The sequence below is a fragment of the Pleurodeles waltl genome, chromosome 6, assembly GCF_031143425.1.
Source record: "Pleurodeles waltl isolate 20211129_DDA chromosome 6, aPleWal1.hap1.20221129, whole genome shotgun sequence".
Classification (NCBI taxonomy): Eukaryota; Metazoa; Chordata; class Amphibia; order Caudata; family Salamandridae; genus Pleurodeles; species Pleurodeles waltl.
The window spans coordinates 18,910,213-18,936,221 of NC_090445.1; the positions used below are offsets into that span (position 1 = coordinate 18,910,213).

Consider the following 26,009-nt stretch of genomic DNA (forward strand, 5'->3'; position numbering starts at 1 on the left):
GGGCAGAAAGTCTGGGTTCTGGAGCCTGTGGCTCCCAGGGCACTCCAGGACAAATGGAGTGGCCCTTACCCAGTACTAGAGAGGAAGAGTCAGGTCACCTACTTGGTGGACCTGGGCACAAGCAGGAGCCCCAAGAGGGTGATCCATGTAAACCGCCTTAAACTCTTCCACGACAGGGCTGATGTCAATCTGTTGATGGTAACAGATGAGGATCAGGAGGCAGAGAGTGAACCTCTCCCTGATCTTCTGTCATCAGACCCAAAAGATGGTACAGTAGATGGAGTGATCTACTCAGACACCCTCTCTGGCCAACAGCAAGCTGATTGTAGGAGAGTCCTACAACAGTTTCCTGAACTCTTCTCCTTAACCCCTGGTCAGACACACCTGTGTACCCATGATGTGGACACAGGAGACAGCATGCCTGTCAAGAACAAAATCTTTAGACAGTCTGACCATGTTAAGGAAAGCATCAAGATGGAAGTCCACAAGATGCTGGAATTGGGAGTGATTGAGCGCTCTGACAGCCCCTGGGCTAGCCCAGTGGTCTTAGTCCCCAAACCTCACACCAAAGATGGAAAGAAAGAGATGAGGTTTTGTGTGGACTACAGAGGGCTCAACTCTGTCACCAAGACAGATGCCCATCCAATTCCAAGAGCTGATGAGCTCATTGATAAATTAGGTGCTGCCAAATTTCTAAGTACCTTTGACTTAACAGCAGGGTACTGGCAAATAAAAATGGCACCTGGAGCAAAAGAAAAGACAGCATTCTCCACACCTGATGGGCATTATCAGTTTACTGTTATGCCCTTTGGTTTAAAGAATGCCCCTGCCACCTTCCAAAGGTTGGTGAATCAAGTCCTTGCTGGCTTGGAGTCCTTTAGCACAGCTTATCTTGATGATATTGCTGTCTTTAGCTCCACCTGGCAGGATCACCTGGTCCACCTGAGGAAGGTTTTGAAGGCTCTGCAATCTGCAGGCCTCTCTATCAAGGCATCCAAATGCCAGATAGGGCAGGGAACTGTGGTTTACTTGGGACACCTTGTAGGTGGAGGCCAAGTTCAGCCACTCCAACCCAAGATCCAGACCATTCTGGACTGGGTAGCTCCAAAAACCCAGACTCAAGTCAGAGCATTCCTTGGCTTGACTGGGTACTACAGGAGGTTTGTGAAGGGATATGGATCCATTGTGACAGCCCTCACTGAGCTCACCTCCAAGAAAATGCCCAAGAAAGTGAACTGGACTGTGGACTGCCAACAGGCCTTTGACACCCTGAAACAAGCAATGTGCTCAGCACCAGTTCTCAAAGCTCCAGATTATTCTAAGCAGTTCATTGTGCAGACTGATGCCTCTGAACATGGGATAGGGGCAGTTTTGTCCCAAACAAATGATGATGGCCTTGACCAGCCTGTTGCTTTCATTAGCAGGAGGTTACTCCCCAGGGAGCAGCGTTGGAGTGCCATTGAGAGGGAGGCCTTTGCTGTGGTTTGGTCCCTGAAGAAGCTGAGACCATACCTCTTTGGGACTCACTTCCTAGTTCAAACTGACCACAGACCTCTCAAATGGCTGATGCAAATGAAAGGTGAAAATCCTAAACTGTTGAGGTGGTCCATCTCCCTACAGGGAATGGACTTTATAGTGGAACACAGACCTGGGACTGCCCATGCCAATGCAGATGGCCTTTCCAGGTTCTTCCACTTAGAAAATGAAGACTCTCTTGGGAAAGGTTAGTCTCATCCTCTTTCGTTTGGGGGGGGGTTGTGTAAGGAAATGCCTCCTTGGCATGGTTGCCCCCTGACTTTTTGCCTTTGCTGATGCTATGTTTACAATTGAAAGTGTGCTGAGGCCTGCTAACCAGGCCCCAGCACCAGTGTTCTTTCCCTAACCTGTACTTTTGTATCCACAATTGGCAGACCCTGGCATCCAGATAAGTCCCTTGTAACTGGTACTTCTAGTACCAAGGGCCCTGATGCCAAGGAAGGTCTCTAAGGGATGCAGCATGTCTTATGCCACCCTGGAGACCTCTCACTCAGCACAGACACACTGCTTGCCAGCTTGTGTGTGCTAGTGAGGACCAAACGAGTAAGTCGACATGGCACTCCCCTCAGGGTGCCATGCCAGCCTCTCACTGCCTATGCAGTATAGGTAAGACACCCCTCTAGCAGGCCTTACAGCCCTAAGGCAGGGTGCACTATACCATAGGTGAGGGTACCAGTGCATGAGCATGGTACCCCTACAGTGTCTAAACAAAACCTTAGACATTGTAAGTGCAGGGTAGCCATAAGAGTATATGGTCTGGGAGTCTGTCAAACACGAACTCCACAGCACCATAATGGCTACACTGAAAACTGGGAAGTTTGGTATCAAACTTCTCAGCACAATAAATGCACACTGATGCCAGTGTACATTTTATTGTAAAATACACCACAGAGGGCACCTTAGAGGTGCCCCCTGAAACTTAACCGACTGTCTGTGTAGGCTGACTAGTTCCAGCAGCCTGCCACACCAGAGACATGTTGCTGGCCCCATGGGGAGAGTGCCTTTGTCACTCTGAGGCCAGTAACAAAGCCTGCACTGGGTGGAGATGCTAACACCTCCCCCAGGCAGGAGCTGTGACACCTGGCGGTGAGCCTCAAAGGCTCACCCCTTTGTCACAGCCCAGCAGGGCACTCCAGCTTAGTGGAGTTGCCCGCCCCCTCCGGCCACGGCCCCCACTTTTGGCGGCAAGGCTGGAGGGAACAAAGAAAGCAACAAGGAGGAGTCACTGGCCAGTCAGGACAGCCCCTAAGGTGTCCTGAGCTGAGGTGACTCTGACTTTTAGAAATCCTCCATCTTGCAGATGGAGGATTCCCCCAATAGGGTTAGGATTGTGACCCCCTCCCCTTGGGAGGAGGCACAAAGAGGGTGTACCCACCCTCAGGGCTAGTAGCCATTGGCTACTAACCCCCCAGACCTAAACACGCCCTTAAATTTAGTATTTAAGGGCTACCCTGAACCCTAGAAAATTAGATTCCTGCAACTACAAGAAGAAGGACTGCCTAGCTGAAAAACCCCTGCAGAGGAAGACCAGAAGACGACAACTGCCTTGGCTCCAGAAACTCACCGGCCTGTCTCCTGCCTTCCAAAGATCCTGCTCCAGCGACGCCTTCCAAAGGGACCAGCGACCTCGACATCCTCTGAGGACTGCCCCTGCTTCGAAAAGACAAGAAACTCCCGAGGACAGCGGACCTGCTCCAAGAAAGGCTGCAACTTTGTTTCCAGCAGCTTTAAAGAACCCTGCAAGCTCCCCGCAAAAGGCGTGAGACTTGCAACACTGCACCCGGCGACCCCGACTCGGCTGGTGGCGATCCAACACCTCAGGAGGGACCCCAGGACTACTCTAAGACTGTGAGTACAAAAACCTGTCCCCCCTGAGCCCCCACAGCGCCGCCTGCAGAGGGAATCCCGAGGCTTCCCCTGACCGCGACTCTTTGAATCCTAAGTCCCGACACCTGGGAGAGACCCTGCACCCGCAGCCCCCAGGACCTGAAGGACCGGACTTTCACTGGAGGAGTGACCCCCAGGAGTCCCTCTCCCTTGCCCAAGTGGAGGTTTCCCCGAGGAACCCCCCCCTTGCCTGCCTGCAGCGCTGAAGAGATCCCTAGATCTCCCATTGACTTCCATTACAAACCCGACGCTTGTTTCTACACTGCACCCGGCCGCCCCCGCGCTGCTGAGGGTGAAATTTCTGTGTGGACTTGTGTCCCCCCCGGTGCCCTACAAAACCCCCCCTGGTCTGCCCTCCGAAGACGCGGGTACTTACCTGCAAGCAGACCGGAATCGGGGCACCCCCTTCTCTCCATTCTAGCCTATGTGTTTTGGGCACCACTTTGAACTCTGCACCTGACCGGCCCTGAGCTGCTGGTGTGGTGACTTTGGGGTTGCTCTGAACCCCCAACGGTGGGCTACCTTGGACCAAGAACTGAACCCTGTAAGTGTCTTACTTACCTGGTAAAACTAACAAATACTTACCTCCCCTAGGAACTGTGAAAATTGCACTAAGTGTCCACTTTTAAAACAGCTATTTGTCAATAACTTGAAAAGTATACATGCAATTTTGATGATTTGAAGTTTCTAAAGTACTTACCTGCAATACCTTTCGAATGAGCTATTACATGTAGAATTTGAACCTGTGGTTCTTAAAATAAACTAAGAAAAGATATTTTTCTATATAAAAACCTATTGGCTGGATTTGTCTCTGAGTGTGTGTACCTCATTTATTGTCTATGTGTATGTACAACAAATGCTTAACACTACTCCTTGGATAAGCCTACTGCTCGACCACACTACCACAAAATAGAGCATTAGTATTATCTATTTTTACCACTATTTTACCTCTAAGGGGAACCCTTGGACTCTGTGCATGCTATTCCTTACTTTGAAATAGCACATACAGAGCCAACTTCCTACATGCCCTCTGTGGTGTATTTTACAATAAAATGTACACTGGCATCAGTGTGCATTTATTGTGCTGAGAAGTTTGATACCAAACTTCCCAGTTTTCAGTGTAGCCATTATGGTGCTGTGGAGTTCGTGTTTGACAGACTCCCAGACCATATACTCTTATGGCTACCCTGCACTTACAATGTCTAAGGTTTTGTTTAGACACTGTAGGGGTACCATGCTCATGCACTGGTACCCTCACCTATGGTATAGTGCACCCTGCCTTAGGGCTGTAAGGCCTGCTAGAGGGGTGTCTTACCTATACTGCATAGGCAGTGAGAGGCTGGCATGGCACCCTGAGGGGAGTGCCATGTCGACTTACTCGTCTTGTCCTCACTAGCACACACAAGCTGGCAAGCAGTGTGTCTGTGCTGAGTGAGAGGTTTCCAGGGTGGCATAAGACATGCTGCAACCCTTAGAGACCTTCCTTGGCATCAGGGCCCTTGGTACTAGAAGTACCAGTTACAAGGGACTTATCTGGATGCCAGGGTCTGCCAATTGTGGATACAAAAGTACAGGTTAGGGAAAGAACACTGGTGCTGGGGCCTGGTTAGCAGGCCTCAGCACACTTTCAATTGTAAACATAGCATCAGCAAAGGCAAAAAGTCAGGGGGCAACCATGCCAAGGAGGCATTTCCTTACACAGATGTTTACTCTTTCATTCATTCAAGTATTAATCTTGCTCACAGCTTTGCAACATAACACAATTTTCTGACTTCTTACAAAATTTCTATTTTTTTAAAACTAATTTTAGTCCATGGCAAATGTAAGAAATCTTGTCAAATCTCATGAAGCCAAGAAATGAGAATTCAATTTTTATACTTGGTGCCAAGTTATCACCTGGTAATTTCAGCTTCCATCCACGCCTTCCATCCATCAGATGAAACGCGTCACACTGTACCATTGGCTCCTGAGGGTGAGCCCCTGAGGAAGCCCCATAAAAGAGAGAGGGACTAACACTTTTTGCTTCTCCTCCCCAGGACCTCTGATGAGGACTTTGGTTGCAGTCACGGCGCCCGTTTATTGGTCCTCTGCCTTTCAGAATGGTGGCACGGCAAACGGATTTGCACTGACCAAAGGCGTCTTCCGTCAGGAGTCCCAGGTGGAATTTGCTACAGGTGAGGCGCCGTCTAATGCTCTGAAAGTTTCCTCCAGGTGTGAAGTTTGGGTTACAAAATGGTGCACCAGAAGATTTGAAGGGTGAACGCGTGGGTGGGGGGATGGATGGAGCAGGAGTTCTTCATATCAAAAGGACTTGAGATTGTGGAATGCTCCCCAAAGAGTGTTCAGTTTCGTAGCAGCCATCGTGGTGCTGCCCATCCGCAGAAGGCTTTTTAGTGATCATGTGACTTCAGCATAGCCAGAGAGGTGACACATGCAGAATACTATGAGGAGAACCTATGAGGAGAACCTATGACTTCAGAGCAGGCAGGGAGGTGACACCCATCTGTAGAAGGCTGTAAGGGGACCTTCATACTGTGGAGCAGGCAGGGAGGTGACATCCATCTGTTGAAGGCTGTAAGGGGACCTTCAGACTGTAGAGCAGGCAGGGAGGTGACATCCATCTGTTGAAGGCTGTAAGGGGACCTTCAGACTGTAGAGCAGGCAGGGAGGTGACACCCATCTGTAGATGGCTGTAAGGGGACCTTCAGACTGTAAAACAGGAGGTGACAACCATCTGTTGAAGGCTGTGAGGGGACCTTCAGACTGTAGAGCAGGCAGGGAGGTGACAGCCATCTGTAGAAGGCTGTAAGGGGACCTTCAGACTGTAGAGCTGGCAGGGAGGTGACACCCATCTGTAGAAGGCTGTAAGGCGACCTTCAGACTGTGGAGCAGGCAGGGAGGTGACATCCATCTGTAGAAGGCTGTAAGGGGACCTTCAGACTGTAGAGCAGGCAGAGAGGTGCCATCCATCTGTAGAAGGCTGTAAGGGGACCTTCAGACTGTGGAGCAGGCAGGGAGGTGACATGGCTGTAAGGGGACCTTCAGACTGTAGAGCAGGCAGGAGGTGACACCCATCTGTAGAAGGCTGTAAGGGGACCTTCAGACTGTAGAGGAGGCAGGGAGGTGACACCCATCTGCAGAAGGCTGTAAGGGGACCTTCAGACTGTGGAGCAGGCAGGGAGGTGACACCCATCTGTTGAAGACTGTAAGGGGACCTTCAGACTGTAGTCAGGCAGGGATACAGGCAGACAGGGAGTTAGACGTCTATATGCAGAAGGCTTTCCAGCACCCTCAGTCAGAGAAACGGTCATCTCTCTGTGAAGTATTATGAGGTTGCCCATATCTCACTGCGACCACTTGGTGAGTGACCTGAAGAATGCTTGAGTGGGTGTGTGGTGTTGAAGGTACCAAGGTTGCATTGAGACTCACATGCCTTACAGCAGGATTTTCATCTGACATTGCACCACATGCTCACAGGCACCTTCCTTATGAGGAACAGGCATGGGGTGAGCCTCTACCTTTTGTATCATTTGTTTAGGTCGTGTATGAAGTTGGCATTACTTGCGGTGGGTTAGGCTGACGTCTTTGGTCTCCTTCTGGTGATGCTATAGGGTGGGTGCATGGTGTATGAGGGGTGTGAGGGGTTGAGGAGTAAGGGTATTTGTGACTTGACCTACCGCAGTACCCCTCCGATGTCTGGTGCTCCAGCTGTGAGTGCTGTTTCCTTGTCTTTCCAGGAGAGCTTGTACGGATCACACATATCGCCCGTGGCCTGGATTCTGAAGGCGCCCTCTTGCTGGACCTGGTCATCAATGGATTTATCCCAGAATCCCTCTCTTCGCTGTCCAGTGTGGTGGTTCAGGTGGGTAATGTGCTTGGTAAAGCCAGGACAAGCATGCCTTTAGTCATTAACATGCAATGAAAATACATTGGCTAGAATGATAGCAAACCCCTCCCCTGGCTTGATGCCTCTGAAGGAAGAGAGCAGAGGTTGAATGAAAGATCTGATTCTCTGAACGGTGTCTGAGGAGACACTGTCAAGCGGTCAGCAATGCCTTTTTATATTTTACTTTTTAAATATAACTCTGATCCATTGCAGAGCCAATACGTTTGTCTCTGTGCTAATTCTACCCTCAGAAGGAGTCTGCAGTACTTTGACAGTTTATGTATTTTACACTTTCTGTCCCTCATTCTAATAATCTCAGAAAACCTGATTCAGGATGATGCTTGCTAATTTCGCATGCACTATTCCCTCGCCCTTTTGGTTTTTCAAGGAAATAGTCACCAGGCAGACCTCCACCATGTGCTGTTTGTACTTTCACAACCCCAATAGGGGTTTTAATGGATAAAGGGTCTTGCTTCCTCAGGTAAGGTCACCATAATATGATTCTGTTAGTTTTCCAGTTCACCTTTGGGACCCAACCACTAGATGACGGAATAATGCACAACATGTGAATCCAGAAAAGTATTTATGCTGCAAAACTGTTATTTCTGCAGTTCACCCTTCCTAGCTGTGCCCTGCCTTTGGGAGGAAGAGCTCCCTCTGGGATCTGAGACATTAGAGTCTGTGTTGGTTTTAGCAGTATATAATGTCTCAGAAATGTGGGTGGTATAGACTTGGGGAGTGGATAACCTAGAGGTACCCCGATTGTCTCGAACCCTGACTACAAATAGCTGTGTCAGCTTCACATTCACAATCTTAACATGGGGGTGGCCCAGCCAATGGGGGCTTCATAACTCTGTTAGTGGGAGGAGTCCCATCATTAACCCCTGGCGTTCTACATTGACAAAATATATCGTAGTCTCTTGACCCCAGGAGCACTGATCCTAATGGACCAAACAGTGAGGGTACCAGGGCGTTTGGATCCCACAGACGGGTCCAAATGGCACCAGGATAGTCTCTCCTCTGTGAAACAGCTGAAATCAATTACCAAGAACGCCCCCTTATGTGCTCAAGCAATGCTTCACGTGTTTGCGAATGTTTCTGTTTCTTCTCAGTCTCCTGCGTCAGACAGCGGGTCCACCACTGCGCCTCAGTGGCACCCCTTTATCAGCAGTGTGCTTTTGCAATGATTCCACAGTCCCTGATGCAAGCAAAGAAAATGACCAATTTGACTATTGTTAGGGTAGTAAAATACAGCAATTATCAGGTCTCAATGAGCCCCTTAGGGTTCTAGGGTTCTGGGCCCCTTTGCACTGCACCAGCTGCACCAATGGTAGTTACGCCGCTCATCCTAGCACCTTGCAGATCCTTCACAGTCCCGCTTAGCGCCGAAAAGACGTGTCTGCATGAAAGCGAAGCATAGAGCTCTTCCTTTCTTGTATTGGGATTACAGATACCAAATCTTTGTTATATTAAAAACATTCCAGCAAACTAAAATCTAACGGGAACAGGCGAGTTTAATTTTCCTTGATTTTTCTCACTAATAGACATCTGCAGAGCGTATTGACTGAAATTTAGACACTCTGGGCCTCATTACAACCTTGGTGGAGGGTATTACTCCGCCCCAAACGTGATGGATATCCCGCCCGCCGTATTACATGTTCCATTATATTCTATGGAACTTGCAAAATGGCGGACGGGATATCCGTCACTTTTAGGACAGAGTAATCCCCTCCGCCAAGGCCGTAATCAAGCCCTTATTTCCTGTGAATAAATAGGATAACCTTTATTTTGACAAATGCATATTTTTGGTAAATAACTATAAAGTTGCAATCGTATATCTCTTGTCCTTTAAGCAGCTTTGGTAACAAAGCCCTGGGCATCTGCTCTTCAGAACGTTGCTTTGCATCCCCTTATCTGTTGTTGCAAAACTCCAGACAGTCGACTGTAATCTCCCTCACTCTTGTGTTCTGGGCAAATAGTCGGCTTGCACTTAAATGCACTAATGGTTCACATATGCAAACATATTTGTCCTTAACTCCTGCACATCGTGGCCCTTGGAATTATTCATTAACCAAAGTGCAGAAAAGCCTGTAGGAAGCATTTCCAAAGTCTAAGCCCTCCCTGCGTCCTTCTCTGGTCTCACGCAGCATTCTCGCTCTTGCGTTTCAGTAGTGTGTGATGTGTAGTGTCGGGCTGGTATTACGCAGGGCTAGATTTAGAGTTTGGCGGACAAGGTACTCCATCGGGCCAAACTGTCCGCCCACCCAACTTTTAGTTAGGTGGACAGCCAGTTTTACGCTGATGGAGCACAATTTACTCTGTCGACATTAACCCTCCTCCAGCTTTCCAAGGTAGTACGAGCCATCGTAGATACGCCATCCTTCCATCTGCCCTATTTAGAGCGGGCGGTTGGGTGGTTTGTTTTTTACTGTCCTTCACCGCAAGGATACTTTAAAAATGAAAAACTTAAACCTCACGCCATGGAAAAGTAAAAAGTTTTACAAGTTTGGTTTAGGCGTCTGTCACCAATGATGGATGCACACCAGACTTTGAAAGGGCTTTGTAACCCCTGTGATGGCGGATCATGCAAACCCATAGAGCTCACTACACGGCCATCAGCTTATGCTAAGTTTGGCAGATGGAGCGAACGTAAAGTCCTCCCCCGCCCTGACCGCCTTTGCACCATCCGGCCAAACTCTAATTTGGGCCCAGAGTTAATTATGAACTGATATTCATTTTACTTGTACACTTTGCTGAGTTATATTTGTGATTCCCTTCCTGTTCATTTCTTCTGCCATTATTGATTACTATTTCTGTTTTTGGATGACTTCTTTCCATCTGTCGGTTATTTCATGCATGTATGTGGTATTTGTAAAGCTCAAACCTAACTGAGAAGCAGCTCAGCACTCAATAGGGGAGTCAGTGGCAAAGATATAGTCAGCCAGGGATTGGGGGGATAGCTTGTTTCTTGGAGAGGAAGTGGGCTACTGTGTCATGATGTAGTGTTCTTTAAAGAGGTGTGTCTTGAGCTCTTTCCTAAATTTGAGCAAGGTTCTACTTTCTGTTTTTACCTTATGTTTTTTCCAACTTTTGGGGTTTGTCCTGGCTCTCATTTCTGCTACTGGCTCAGTTCTTTCCCTTGGTCAATGTTTGTCATGGTTCTTGTCTCTGGCTGAATTATTTCTTTTGGTGTTTAATCTGGTTCTCTTTTCTTGTTTTGAATTAATCTTTTCCATCTGTTGATGTCTGTCCTGATTCTCCTTTCTGTTTGGCAGAGTTCTTTCCCTCTGTTGGTGTTTGGCCTGGTTCTCCTCTCCGTGTTTGGCGCAGTTATTTACATCTTTTGGTGTCTGGCCTGGTTTTTCTCCTACTTTTGGCAGAACTCTTTTCACCTACCTGTGTTTATCCTGGTTCTCATTTCTGTTTTGGCTGAATCATTGCCATCTCACTGTGTTTGAAATTGCTTTTCTTTGCCTTTATCACTGCATTTCTCAATCTGTTAGTGTTTGTCCATAGCTCATCCTTCTATTCTTCACTGAACTGTATCACTCTGTTGGTGTTTCTTCTAGTTCTCTTTTCTGTTTTTTTTGCTGAATTCCTTAGCTCTTTTGTTGTTTGACATGGCTCTCCTTTCCAGTTCTATCAGAATTATTTCACTCTTTCTGTGTTTGTCCTGGTGCTTTTTTGCATCCCTCCATCTGCCCTAGCTCTTCTCTCTTTTTCTGGTGCACCCTGGTTCTTCCAGGTTGTGGTTCTAATTCTAACAAAGGTTATTCCCTGCCTCCAGTTATTATTAGGTGCTCTTTGCTGGCTGAATCTCTTTATTCTCTGTTGGCTTTAATCCCTTTCTCCCCCTCTAGGATTTCAGCGAGCGGTACATCCAGACGGGCCCCGGGCAGCTCTACGCCTGGTCCACCCCACGCCTGGTGCAGAATGGCGCTCTGCTGCCCCTGCGCTGTAACCACACTGTGGAGTATGAGCCTACCCTGGGCAGGCAACCCATGCTCCTCCAGCACCTCCAGGGCAGGTCAGTGTCTGCCACGTACCTGCCCCGGTCAGAGGAGCTGCGCTTCCAGATCGCCGTCGCACTCCGTCCAGGTAAGCAAGGGGACCATTTTTCCGCAGCATTGTATAATGACATCTTCATAGTGCATCACACAATATGTTTGTGGTGTGCCAGGCCGCATTGTTACATAGGTACACAGGGAGTGAAGCTTACCCTACAACAGTTTCTTCTTCTTCTCCATCGACTGAGGTGCCACACGATGAATATACTTTCGCCGCATGTCCACTCGGGTCTGACCACACTATCTCACTTCGTTGTCATTGTGTGCTTCTGAATCCAGCACATTTATGGGGGTATCTTCCTTTGGCAGGATCCTCTGTGCTTTGACCCTTGCTGGACTTGGTGTCTTTGTCCTTATCAGTGTTGGACCGAAAACACTGTTGCATTCAGCCTCGTCCTTTCTAAAACATTGGCCCAAGCACACGTTGGATTCCAAAAATCTTACATTGTGGTTGTATGTGACCTCTGGTCCGTCGCATCAGACACATTTCTCAGCGGCTCTTACGGTGACTTAAATAATGACTATGGCCCTCATTACGACCCTGGCGGTCGGCGGTAATTTGGGGAAAGGGTACCTTTTCCAAAATTAGGACATTGGTGGTTTCGGATTATGACCCCGCCTACCGCCATGGTTTTCGTGGCAAGCGTACCGCCACGAAAACCATGGTGGCAGGCACTATCAGTGCCAGGGAATTCCTTCCCTGACACTGATAGGGGTCTCACCCCCCCTCCCCAGAGTGCTCCCCTGCCCTCCCTCTCCCTTTTCACTCTCCCCCCCACATTTACACAACCACATGCGCACACATACACAATCATACACACACACATTCCCACATCCACCCACGCATGCACTCATACACACCCACACACCGCAACACACACCAACATACACACGCATTCACAACACACAACATACACGTACACTCACATTCAGTCATTCACGCACGCATTCCACGCGACTCACACCCGCATGCACGCATACAAAAACAGACACATCACACACACACCACCCCTCACCCTCCTCTCCTGTCGGAGAACCCGATTTACCGGCATGCAGGGGGTCCTCCGGCAGGAGACGGAACGCAGCGCTGCTGCCAGCTGCAGCGTCCACCAGCAAAACACTGCCAGGCCGTATCATGGCTCATGATACGCTAGGCGGTGTTTTGCTGGCGTGGTGCTGCTGCTGACAGCAGCACCACCTTTCCGCTGTCCGCCGCCATGACCGTCGACGGTATTCCGCCAGCCTTCTGGCGGAATTCCGTCAAGGGTCATAAGGCGGGTGGCCGGCTGGTAGCCACGGTCACGGTATGTTAGCGGCCATCACCGTGGCAGTAGGCGGCATTTGCCGCCAATGTCATAATGAGGGCCTATGACTCTTGTGCAGGATCTGCTGCTGTGACCGATAATGGACGTCTACCATCTCCATCCCACATGCGTCTGTGAAGTTATTTCCCATATCTCACGTTAAAGCCTCCTAAGTTAGTGGGGACTGGATAAGTTGGGTTCACTTCCTTTTATTGGGGACAGCTATAAATGGAAGCTGTTTTAGTGGCGGTGCGTGGGTCTCACAGCTTTGAGGTCACCCTTAGGGCAAGGTATGTCCTCCCTGACCAGTTATATTAAGGTTACTGCTGGTCTGTCCTGTGAAAGTTTGTCATATTAGGGGCATGAGGCCAATGGGGGTGTGACCCCTCTGTGTCACCTACCACTGTAATCTGGCTGCCTTTGTGCCCCTACAAAACTTCAGCAAGATTTCTTCATGTTCACCAGACAGGGCACTGGTGAGGACTGAAGCTTGGGGACTGACACCCCCCACTTCAGCTAAAAAAATCCCGTCTTCCATTAACGAGATGGAACGTGTCCCCCACTTGTCTGGTTTGAGTGCAGTGGTGGCCACCGCCTCAGCACCTTATGGGCCAGATGTATCAAAAAAGCCTTTCGCGAATCGGTAATAGCGAATTTTAAGAAATCGCTATTTCTGATTCGCAAAATGCTATGTATCATATTTGCGATTCGGTAATAGCGATTTCTTAAAAATCGCAAATGCTGTTACCTATTGTAGGCCCAAATTTGCGATTTTTTTGCATTTCCCAAATAGCGAATTCCTACCTGGAATTCGCAATTTTGGAAATGCAAAAGCCCAGGGTGCTGGGGGCCTAAGGCCCCCTCTTCTGCACCCCAAAAAGTGTTTTTGGACATGTAAGGCGCACACATGCCAAAGGGGCATGTGTGCGTTACATGTCAATTTTAAAAATGCATTTTTAAAATTTGCACATGGTTACCACCAAGTTTTACTTGGTGGTAATTGCGATTCCTTAGTGCCAAATTCGCATTAAGGAATTGCTTGATACATGTGGTTTAGAAATCGTAAATAAGGATTCCTTATTTGCGATTTCTTATTTAGAGAATAGCAATTTGCGACTCTCTAAACGGGCTCCCAAATTTAAGGAATCGCTATTTTAGCGATTCCTTAAATTTGCGTTGATACATCTGGCATCATGTTCCTGGAATGCGGATCCTCGTATGTTATAGGCTCAGAGAGGTGAACCCCTCTTCAGTCCGATGCTGTGGGGGTATTGTCTCTTGCTCCCTCTTTTTTTCCCATAAAAGGATAAGTCTTGAGTTTGGATCACTTGGGATCGATCATGGCTCTGTGGCGATTCATCAATAATGTGTAACACCGCAAGCTTCCTTCTCTAGGAGTAATCTCTGCAGAGAGCACTATCCGCGCACAGCGGAATGAGGCTCTCTGTGCACAGGCTGGATAGCATTGCTCATATAGCGCCTGATTCACAAAGGTAAACTTAGATGCTGGGTCTAAACTTTAACCAAAAGTCCAAGTTTACGACTTTGGGAATTCACTAAGCGCATTTACGAATACTATTTGTATGCCCGCCCTTGAGGCAGATCTCCATCCCGAGTGCGGACCTGAAGATAGTACTCCTAAGTGTCCTTTGTGAATTCTCAAAGTCGTAAACCTAGACTTTTGGTCTAAGTTTAGACCAAACATCTAGGTTTATCTTTAAGAATCAGGCCCATTGTGTTGTTAAAATACAGCTGCGCTGTACAACTCTGCATCGACCTGAGAGCACAGCCCTGCCTCATACACAAAGGCTTGAGAGTGACATTTTTTAATGAAAAAAGAAAATAAGAGCAAAATACCTGTTGACGCTATTTCACTTAGTACTTTTTAGTACTCGCCTAGCAGAAAGTGCAAGATCTCTGTTGGTGAAAAGACCTCTGCCAGCTTAGAGCCCACCAATTGATTACCATTGGTTTTTAGGTCGAGCATAGCAGCGCGCTAGCTATGTAATGGGCCCTTTTTTTTTTTTTTTAGCCATCCAGCACAGCATCAGGATTGCTTTAAAACCATTGGCAAAGTCAATAGGCCCAAAAGATGAGAAGTACTCCTATTGCCAATGCTTGTCTGATTAAAACTATGCCCCTGTCAGTGCTAAACACGCCCAGTCCATCCAGCACAGCTCAGGCGCGTCACATTGTTGGCTATCATGTGTGGGAGGCGTCATGCTCAGATACCCAGAAGAACACTCAAGTCAGAATACTTCACACATATTTGTTCACCAAACATACAAACATATCAGCGGTGCAGTCACTGCAGAGGCCCCAGCATCAGAACACACTAGGCAAAACTTCACACAACACAAACACTAAGAACACATTTCACAGAAGAACACAAATGCATCCAACAAAGCATAAACATCCCACATAACCTACAGCACTACGGGGGATATTTAAAAGAAAGTGACGCATCGGTCCCGATGGGCCTCACTTCTTGCGTCGCCCCTGGCCCACCTAACGACACCACGGTTGCTCCGTATTTGCAATACGGCACAACCATGGTGTTGTTAGGAAAAGAGCGTCAAAATTTTTGACACTATTGTGGCTCTTTGCTGTTGACGCCCATGCTGCAAACCACAGGGAGGCCCATTGAGTGAAATGGATGCGTCAAATGGGTGCATTATTTTAACGCCTGCTCTGAGCAGGCATTAAAAATGATAGTAGAAATAGCGCAGTGAAATGGTGTAAATTTTACTGCGCCGTTTTTTCAGGCCTCCCGGCATCAGAACGCCCCCCTTGCATACATTATGCCTGACGCAGTTATAATGTGGGGGAAGGAGTTGCAAAGTGGCGCAATGCAAGCATTGCGCACTGTGTAAATACGGTGCAGGGGAAGTCACCTTAGTGCCGCCTTAGCATTAAAAAATGACGCTATGGTGGTGCTAGGTGTTGCTAGGGGCTTGTATATATGCCCCTACATCTAGACTGGGTCTAGCAGCCAGTCTGCAAGTAGACTAGCAACAAAACAAAACATGTACATGAACAAAATGTAAAGCCCTACGGAGACACCGCTCTGACACCATTCAATGACTTCTACATTGCAACTGGCCTGCAGACAGACTAGCACACAACATAAACACATATCTCCCCAGTGACCCAGAGTAGCCTGCGATGCAGACTTTGAAACCATGTGCAAGGCACCCTGGGTGACCATCAGAACTATGACTGCACACAACTGGAAGACAGGGCCCTGTACAAGTACAACTAATGTGGCAGAAGCATGAGAGTGTGTGTCCCTCAGATACACACACAGTGATGAGCCTGTATCTCCATACTTCCAGCTGGAGAGAGACGAAAGGTGCACATTGGCACCGCATGGAAAGTCAGCTGAAGACAAGGATACAACGATGTATGAAAAGGTTAAAAAGATAGAAGGGCTGGAATGTCACCAAGAAGAAATCAGCCTGCAGTTGTCACATGATAATCAATCCTCTATTTAGTAGCATTGTACTTGCCAGTTGCCATTTCACTAATCAGCGTCCAAAGAAAATAGCCAAAAAAAGCTCTTTAAATTCCATTGTAGTTTTATAATTGAATAAAATACACATTTTCTTCTTGTCATAATTATTAATTATAAGCTTGAGGTGACACCAGGTGTGGAAGACCATATGTGGCTACTTGAAAGAGCCATCACTGCCCCAACCTCAGTGCTTTTGTGCAGGGTTCATGTGTGGCCCCTGGAAAGGCCCACTCATCCTCGGCCTCATGCATACGGTCCCTGTGTGCCCCCTTGAAAGGCCTACCATTGCTTCACCCTTTGACCCAAGTCTAGGGCCCTTCTGTCGCTATGTGACAGATCAGCTACTGGCCCATCCTCGGCCCCCACCACTGTCTGCCCCATGTGTAGGGTCCATGTCTGGCTACTTGAAACACCCACCACTGGCCTATCCTCAGTCCCCCATCACTGCCTGCCCCCTGTGCAGGGTCCATGTGTGGCCACTTGAAACACCCACCACTGGCCAATCCTCAGTCCCCCACCACTGTCTGCCCCATGTGTAGGGTCCATGTCTGGCTACTTGAAACACCCAGCACTGGCCCATCCTCAGTCCACTACCACTGTCTGCCCCGTGTGTAGGGTGCATGTGTGGCCACTTGAAACACCCACCACTGGCCCATCCTCAGTCCCCCACCACTGTCTGCCCCATGTGTAGGGTCCATGTGTGGCCACTTGAAACACCCACCACTGGCCAATCCTCAGTACCCCACCACTGTCTGCCCCATGTGTAGGGTCCATGTCTCGCTACTTGAAACACTCAGCACTAGCCCATCCTCAGTCCCCCACCACTGTTTGCCCCATGTGTAGGGTCCATGTGTGGCCACTTGAAACATCCACCACTGGCCCATCCTCTGTCACCGCCACTGTCTGCCCCATGTGTATTGGGCATGAGTGGCCACTTGAAACACCCACCACTGACCCATCCTCTGTCCCCACCACTGTCTGCCCCATGTGTAGGGTCCATGTGTGGCCACTTGAAACACCCACCACTTGCCCATCCTCTGTCCCCACCACTGTCTGCCCCATGTGTAGGGTCCATGTGTGGCCACCTGAAACACCCACCACTGCACATCCTCTGTCCCCACCACTGTCTGCCCCATCTGTAGGGTGCATGTGTGGCCACTTGAAACACCCACCACTGGCCCAACCTCTGTCCCCCCAACTGTCTGCCCCATGTGTAGGGTCTATGTGTGGCCACTAGAAACACCCACCACTGGCCCATCCTCTGCCCCCACCACTGTCTGCCCCATGTGTAGGGGACATGAGTGGCCACTTGAAACACCCCCACTGGCTCATCCTCTGTCCCCACCACTGTCTGCCCCACGTGTAGGGTCCATGTGTGGCCACTTGAAACACCCAGCACTGGCCCATCCTCAGTCCCCACCACTGTCTGCCCCATGTGTAGGGTGCATGTGTGGCCACTTGAAACACCCACAACTGGCCCATCCTAAGTCCCCCACCACTGTCTGCCCCTTGTGTAGGGTCCATATGTGGCCACTTAAAACACCCACCACTGGCCCATCCTCTGTCACCACCACTGTCTGCCCCATGTGTAGGGTCCATGTGTGGCCACCTGAAACACCCACCACTGCACATCCTCTGTCCCCACTGTCTGCCCCATCTGTAGGGTGCATGTGTGGCCACTTGAACCACCCACCACTGGCCCATCCTTTGTCCTCACCACTGTCTGCCCCATGTGTAGGGTCCATGTGTGGCCACTAGAAACACCCACCACTGGCCCATCCTCTGCCCCCACCACTGTCTGCCCCATGTGTAGGGGGCATGAGTGGCCACTTGAAACACCCCCACTGGCTCATCCTCTGTCCCCACCACTCTCTGCCCCACGTGTAGGGTCCATGTGTGGCCACTTGAAACACCCAGCACTGGCCCATCCTCAGTCCCCCACCACTGTCTGCCCCATGTGTAGGGTCCATGTGTGGCCACTTGAAACACCCAGCACTGGGCCATCCTCAGTCCCCCACCACTGTCTGCCCCATGTGTAGGGTCCATGTGTGGCCACTTGAAAGATCCACCACTGGCCCATCCTCTGTCACCGCCACTGTCTGCTTCATGTGTATTGGGCATGAGTGGCCACTTAAAACACCCACCACTGACCCATTCTCTGTCCCCACCACTGTCTGCCCCATGTGTAGGGTCCATGTGTGGCCACTTGAAACACCCACCACTGGCCCATCCTCTGTCCCTACCACTGTCTGTCCCACGTGTAGGGTCCATGTGTGGCCACTTGAAACACCCACCACTGGCCCATCATCTGTCCCCACCACTGCCTGCCCCATGTGTAGGGGGCATGAGTGGCCACTTGAAACACCCACCACTGGCTCATCCTCTGTCCCCACCACTGTCTGCCCCATGGGTAGGGTCCATGTGTGGCCACTTGAAACACCCACCACTGGCCCATACTCTGTCCCCACCACTGTCTGCTTCATGTGTATTGGGCATGAGTGGCCACTTAAAACACCCACCACTGACCCATTCTCTGTCCCCACCACTGTCTGCCCCATGTGTAGGGTCCATGTGTGGCCACTTGAAACACCCACCACTGGCCCATCCTCTGTCCCTACCACTGTCTGTCCCACGTGTAGGGTCCATGTGTGGCCACTTGAACCACCCACCACTGGCCCATCCTTTGTCCTCACCACTGTCTGCCCCATGTGTAGGGTCCATGTGTGGCCACTAGAAACACCCACCACTGGCCCATCCTCTGCCCCCACCACTGTCTGCCCCATGTGTAGGGGGCATGAGTGGCCACTTGAAACACCCCCACTGGCTCATCCTCTGTCCCCACCACTCTCTGCCCCACGTGTAGGGTCCATGTGTGGCCACTTGAAACACCCAGCACTGGCCCATCCTCAGTCCCCCACCACTGTCTGCCCCATGTGTAGGGTCCATGTGTGGCCACTTGAAACACCCAGCACTGGGCCATCCTCAGTCCCCCACCACTGTCTGCCCCATGTGTAGGGTCCATGTGTGGCCACTTGAAAGATCCACCACTGGCCCATCCTCTGTCACCGCCACTGTCTGCTTCATGTGTATTGGGCATGAGTGGCCACTTAAAACACCCACCACTGACCCATTCTCTGTCCCCACCACTGTCTGCCCCATGTGTAGGGTCCATGTGTGGCCACTTGAAACACCCACCACTGGCCCATCCTCTGTCCCTACCACTGTCTGTCCCACGTGTAGGGTCCATGTGTGGCCACTTGAAACACCCACCACTGGCCCATCATCTGTCCCCACCACTGCCTGCCCCATGTGTAGGGGGCATGAGTGGCCACTTGAAACACCCACCATTGGCTCATCCTCTGTCCCCACCACTGTCTGCCCCATGGGTAGGGTCCATGTGTGGCCACTTGAAACACCCACCACTGGCCCATACTCTGTCCCCACCACTGTCTGCTTCATGTGTATTGGGCATGAGTGGCCACTTAAAACACCCACCACTGACCCATTCTCTGTCCCCACCACTGTCTGCCCCATGTGTAGGGTCCATGTGTGGCCACTTGAAACACCCACCACTGGCCCATCCTCTGTCCCTACCACTGTCTGTCCCACGTGTAGGGTCCATGTGTGGCCACTTGAACCACCCACCACTGGCCCATCCTTTGTCCTCACCACTGTCTGCCCCATGTGTAGGGTCCATGTGTGGCCACTAGAAACACCCACCACTGGCCCATCCTCTGCCCCCACCACTGTCTGCCCCATGTGTAGGGGGCATGAGTGGCCACTTGAAACACCCCCACTGGCTCATCCTCTGTCCCCACCACTCTCTGCCCCACGTGTAGGGTCCATGTGTGGCCACTTGAAACACCCAGCACTGGCCCATCCTCAGTCCCCCACCACTGTCTGCCCCATGTGTAGGGTCCATGTGTGGCCACTTGAAACACCCAGCACTGGGCCATCCTCAGTCCCCCACCACTGTCTGCCCCATGTGTAGGGTCCATGTGTGGCCACTTGAAAGATCCACCACTGGCCCATCCTCTGTCACCGCCACTGTCTGCTTCATGTGTATTGGGCATGAGTGGCCACTTAAAACACCCACCACTGACCCATTCTCTGTCCCCACCACTGTCTGCCCCATGTGTAGGGTCCATGTGTGGCCACTTGAAACACCCACCACTGGCCCATCCTCTGTCCCTACCACTGTCTGTCCCACGTGTAGGGTCCATGTGTGGCCACTTGAAACGCCCACCACTGGCCCATCATCTGTCCCCACCACTGCCTGCCCCATGTGTAGGGGGCATGAGTGGCCACTTGAAACACCCACCACTGGCTCATCCTCTGTCCCCACCACTGTCTGCCCCATGGGTAGGGTCCATGTGTGGCCACTTGAAACACCCACCACTGGCCCATACTCTGTCCCCACCACTGTCTGCTTCATGTGTATTGGGCATGAGTGGCCACTTAAAACACCCCCCACTGACCCATTCTCTGTCCCCACCACTGTCTGCCCCATGTGTAGGGTCCGTGTGTGGCCACTTGAAACACTCACCACTGGCCCATCCTCTGTCCCTACCACTGTCTGTCCCACGTGTAGGGTCCATGTGTGGCCACTTGAAACACCCACCACTGGCCCATCATCTGTCCCCACCACTGTCTGCCCCATGTGTAGGGGGCATGAGTGGCCACTTGAAACACCCACCACTGGCTCATCCTCTGTCCCCACCACTGTCTGCCCCATGGGTAGGGTCCATGTGTGGCCACTTGAAACACCCACCACTGGCCCATACTCTGTCCCCACCACTGTCTGCCCCATGTGTCGGGGGCATGAGTGGCCACTTGAAACACCCACCACTGGCTCATCCTCTGTCACCACCACTGCCTGCCCCATGTGTAGGGTCCATGTGTGGCCACTTGAAACATCCACCACTGGCCCATCCTCTGTCTCCACCACTGTCTGCCCCATGTGTAGGGTCCATGTCTGGCTACTTGAAACACCCACCACTGGCCCATCCTCTGCCCCCACCACTGTCTTCCTCATCTGTAGGTTGCATGTGTGGCCACTTGAAACACCCACCACTGGGCCATCCTCTGTCTCCAACACTGTCTGCCCCATCTGTAGGGTGCATGAGTGGCCACATGAAACACCCACCACTGGCCCATCCTCTGTCCCCCACCACTGTCTGCCCCATGTGTACGGTGCATGTGTGGCCCCTTGAAAGACCCACCACTGGCCCATCCTCTGTCCCCACCACTGTCTGCCCCACTTGTAGGGTCCATGTGTGGCCACTCGAAACATCCAGCACTGGCCTATCCTCTGATCCCACCACTGTCTGCCCCATGTGTAGGGTCCATGTGTGGCCACTTGAAACACCCACCACTGACCCATCCTCTGTCCCCACCACTCATGTGTAGTGTCCATGTGTGGGCACTTGAAACACCCACCACTGCCCATCCTCTGTCCCCAGCACTGTTTGCCCCATGTGTGACCACTTGAAACATCCACCACTAGCCCATCCTCTGTCCCCACCACTGTCTGCCCCATCTGTAGGGTGCATGCGCGGCCACTTGAAACACCCACCACTGGCCCATCCTCTCTCCCCACCACTGTCTGCCCCATGTGTAGTGTCCATGTGTGGCCACTTGAAACACCCACCACTGGCCCATCCTCTGTCCCCACCACTGTCTGCCCCATGTGTGGCCACTTGAAACACCCATCACTGACCCATCCTCAGTCCCCACCACTCATGTGTAGGGTCCATGTGTGGCCACTTGAAACACCCACCACTGGCCTATCCTCTGTCCCCACCACTGTCTGCCCCACATGTAGGGTCCATGTGTATCCACTTGAAACACCCACCACTGGCCCATCCTCTGTCCCCACCACTGTCTGCCCCATCTGTAGGGTGCATGTGTGGCCACTTGAAACACACACCCGTGGCCCATCCTCTGTCCCCACCACTGTCTGCCCCATGTGTAGGGCGCATGTGTGGCCACTTGAGACACCCAGCACTGGCCCATCATCTGACCTCAGCACTGTCTCCCCCACGTGTAGGGTCCATGTGTGGCCACTTGAAACACCCACCACTGGCCCATCCTCTGTCACCACCACTGTCTGCCCCACGTGTAGGGTCCATGTGTATCCACTCGAAACACCCACCACTGACCCATCCTCTGTCCCCACCACTGTCTGCCCCTCGTGTAGGGTCCATGTGTATCTACTTGAAACACCCACCATTGACCCATCTTCTGTCCCCATCACTGTCTGCCCCACGTGTAGGGTCCATGTGTGTCCACTAGAAACACCCACCACTGGCCCATCCTCTGTCACCACCACTGTCTGTCCCTCGTGTAGGGTCCATCTGTATCCACTTGAAACACCCACCACTGACCCATCCTCTGTCCCCATCACTGTCTGCCCCACGTGTAGGGTCCATGTGTGGCCACTTGAAACACCCAGCACTGGCCTATCCTCTGTCCCCACCACTGTCTGCCCCATTTGTAGGGCGCATGTGTGGCCACTTGAAACACCTACCACTTGCCCATCCTCTGCCCCCACCACTATCTGCCCCATGTGTAGGGCGCATGTGTGGCCACTTGAAACACCCACCACTGGCCCATCCTATGTCCCCACCACTGTCTGCCCCATGTGTAGGGTGCATGTGTGGCCACTTGAAATACCCACCACTGGCCCATCCTCAGTCCCCCACCACTGTCTGCCCCACATGTAGGGTCCACGTGTGGCCACTTGAAACACCCAGCACTGGCCCATCCTCTATCCCCACCATTGTCTGCCCCATGTTTAGGGCGCATGTGTGGCCACTTGAAACACCTACCACTGGCCCATCCTCTGCCCCCACCACTATCTGCCCCATGTGTAGGGTCCATGTGTGGCCACTTGAAACACCCACCACTGGCCCATACTGTGTCCCCACCACTGTCTGCCCCATGGGTAGGGTCCATGTGTGGCCACTTGAAACACCCACCACTGGCCCATACTCTGTCCCCACCACTGTCTGCCCCATGTGTCGGGGGCATGAGTGGCCACTTGAAACACCCACCACTGGCTCATCCTCTGTCACCACCACTGTCTGTCCCACGTGTAGGGTCCATGTGTGGCCACTTGAAACACCCACCACTGGCCCACCCTCTGTCCCCCACCACTGTCTGCCCCATGTGTACGGTGCATGTGTGGCCCCTTGAAAGACCCACCACTGGCCCATCCTCTGTCCCCACCACTGTCTGCCCCACTTGTAGGGTCCATGTGTGGCCACTCGAAACATCCAGCACTGGCCCATCCTCTAATCCCACCACTGTCTGCCCCATGTGTAGGGTCCATGTGTGGCCACTTGAAACACCCACCACTGACACATTGTAAGGAAATGCCTCCTTGGCATGGTTACCCCCTGACTTTTTGCCTTTGCTGATGCTAAGTTTTAATTTGAAAGTGTGCTGAGGCCTGCTAACCAGGCCCCAGCACCAGTGTTCTTTCCCTAACCTGTACTTTTGTTTCCACAATTGGCACACCCTGGCATCCAGATAAGTCCCTTGTAACTGGTACCCCTGGTACCAAGGGCCCTGATGCCAGGGAAGGTCTCTAAGGGATGCAGCATGTCTTATGCCACCCTGGGGACCCCTCACTCAGCACAGACACACTGCTTGCCAGCTTGTGTGTGCTGGTGAGGACAAAACGAGTAAGTCGACATGGCACTCCCCTCAGGGTGCCATGCCAACCTCACACTGCCTATGCAGTATAGATAAGTCACCCCTCTAGCAGGCCTTACAGTCCTAAGGCAGGGTGCACTATACCATAGGTGAGGGCACCATTGCATGAGCACGGTGCCCCTACAGTGTCTAAGCAAAACCTTAGACATTGTAAGTGCAGGGTAGCCATAAGAATATATGGTCTGGGAGTCTGTCAAACACGAACTCCACAGCACCATAATGGCTACATTGAAAACTGTGAAGTTTGGTATCAAACTTCTCAGCACAATAAATGCACAGTGATGCCAGTGTACATTTTATTGTAGCATACACCCCAGAGGGCACCTTAGAGGTGCCCCCTGAAACTTTAACCAACTACCCATGTAGGCTGACTGGTTTTAGCAGCCTGCCACACTCGAGACATGTTGCTGGCCACATGGGGAGAGTGCCTTTGTCACTCTGTGGCTAGTAACAAAGCCTGTACTGGGTGGAGATGCTTATCACCTCCCCCTTGCAGGAACTGTAACACCTGGCGGTGAGCCTCAAAGGCTCACCCCCTTTGTTACAGCACCCCAGGGCATTCCAGCTAGTGGAGTTGCCCGCCCCCTCCGGCCACGGCCCCACTTTTGGCGGCAAGGCAGGAGGAGATAATGAGAAAAACAAGGAGGAGTCACTGGCTAGTCAGGACAGCCCCTAAGGCAACCTGAGCTGAGGTGACCCTGACTTTTAGAAATCCTCCATCTTGCAGATGGAGGATTCCCCCAATAGGGATAGGAATGTGACCCCCTCCCCTTGGGAGGAGGCACAAAGAGGGTGTAGCCACCCTCAGGGCTAGTAGCCATTGGCTACTGCCCTCCCAGCCCTAAACACACCCCTAAATTCTGTATTTAGGGGCTCCCCAGAACCTACGAACTCAGATTCCTGCAACCTAAGAAGAAGAGGACTGCTAAGCTGAAAAACCCTGCAGAGAAGACGGAGACACCAACTGCTTTGTCCCCAGCTCTACCGGCCTGTCTCCCCACTTCTAAAAACACTGCTCCAGCGACGCTTTCCCCAGGGACCAGCGACCTCTGAATCCTCAGAGGACTGCCCTGCTCTAGAAGGACCAAGAAACTCCAGAGGACAGCGGCCCTGTTCACCCAAGACTGCAACTTTGTTTCAAAGGAGCAACTTTAAAACAACTTGCGTTTCCCGCCGGAAGCGTGAGACTTGCTACTCTGCACCCGACGCCCCCGGCTCGACTTGTGGAGACACAACACTTCAGGGAGGACTCCCCGGCGACTGCGAGACCGTGAGTAGCCAGAGTTGCCCCCCCTGAGCCCCCACAGCGACGCCTGCAGAGGGAATCCAGAGGCTCCCCCTGACCGCGACTGCCTGCTTCCCAGATCCCGACGCCTGGTAAAGACTCTGCACCCGCAGCCCCCAGGACCAGAAAGATCGGAACTCCAGTGCAGGAGTGACCCCCAGGAGGCCCTCTCCCTTGCGCAGGTGGTGGCTACCCAGAGGAGCCCCCCGTTGCCTGCCTGCATCGCTGAAGAGACCCCTTGGTCTCCCATTGATTTCTATTGGAAACCTGACGCGTGTTTGCACACTGCACCCGGCCGCCCCCGTGCTGCTGAGGGTGTACTTTCTGTGCTGACTTGTGTGCCCCCCGGTGCCCTACAAAACCCCCCTGGTCTGCCCTCCGAAAACGCGGGTACTTACCTGCTGGCAGACTGGAACCGGGGCACCCCCCTTCTCCATTGAAGCCTATGCGTTTTGGGCACCACTTTGACCTCTGCACCTGACCGGCCCTGAGCTGCTGGTGTGGTAACTTTGGGGTTGCTCTGAACCCCCAACGGTGGGCTACCTTGGACCCAAACTTGAACCCCGTAGGTGGTTTACTTACCTGCAAAAACTAACTAACTCTTACTCCCCCCAGGAACTGTTGAAAATTGCACTGTGCCTAGTTTTAAAATAGTTATATGTGATTTATTTGAAAGCTGTGTATGCTAATTTGATTATTCAAAGTTCCTAAAGTACCTACCTGCAATACCTTTCATTTGAAGTATTATATGTAAAATTTGAACAAGTGGTTCTTAAAATAAACTAAGAAAATATATTTTTCTATACAAAAA

General features: G+C 51.5%; 1 protein-coding gene across 2 annotated transcripts in view; it reads left to right on the forward strand.

The window, feature by feature from the left end:
- Positions 1–26,009, forward strand: part of HMCN2 (hemicentin 2) — an 816,728-nt gene that overhangs the window by 750,669 nt on the left and 40,050 nt on the right. For both annotated transcript variants that reach the window (XM_069237054.1, XM_069237056.1), the window contains 3 exons: positions 5,460–5,597; positions 7,161–7,285; positions 11,170–11,407. In XM_069237054.1, coding sequence (XP_069093155.1) covers positions 5,460–5,597; positions 7,161–7,285; positions 11,170–11,407 — 501 coding nt within the window. The remainder of the gene's footprint in view (positions 1–5,459; positions 5,598–7,160; positions 7,286–11,169; positions 11,408–26,009) is intronic.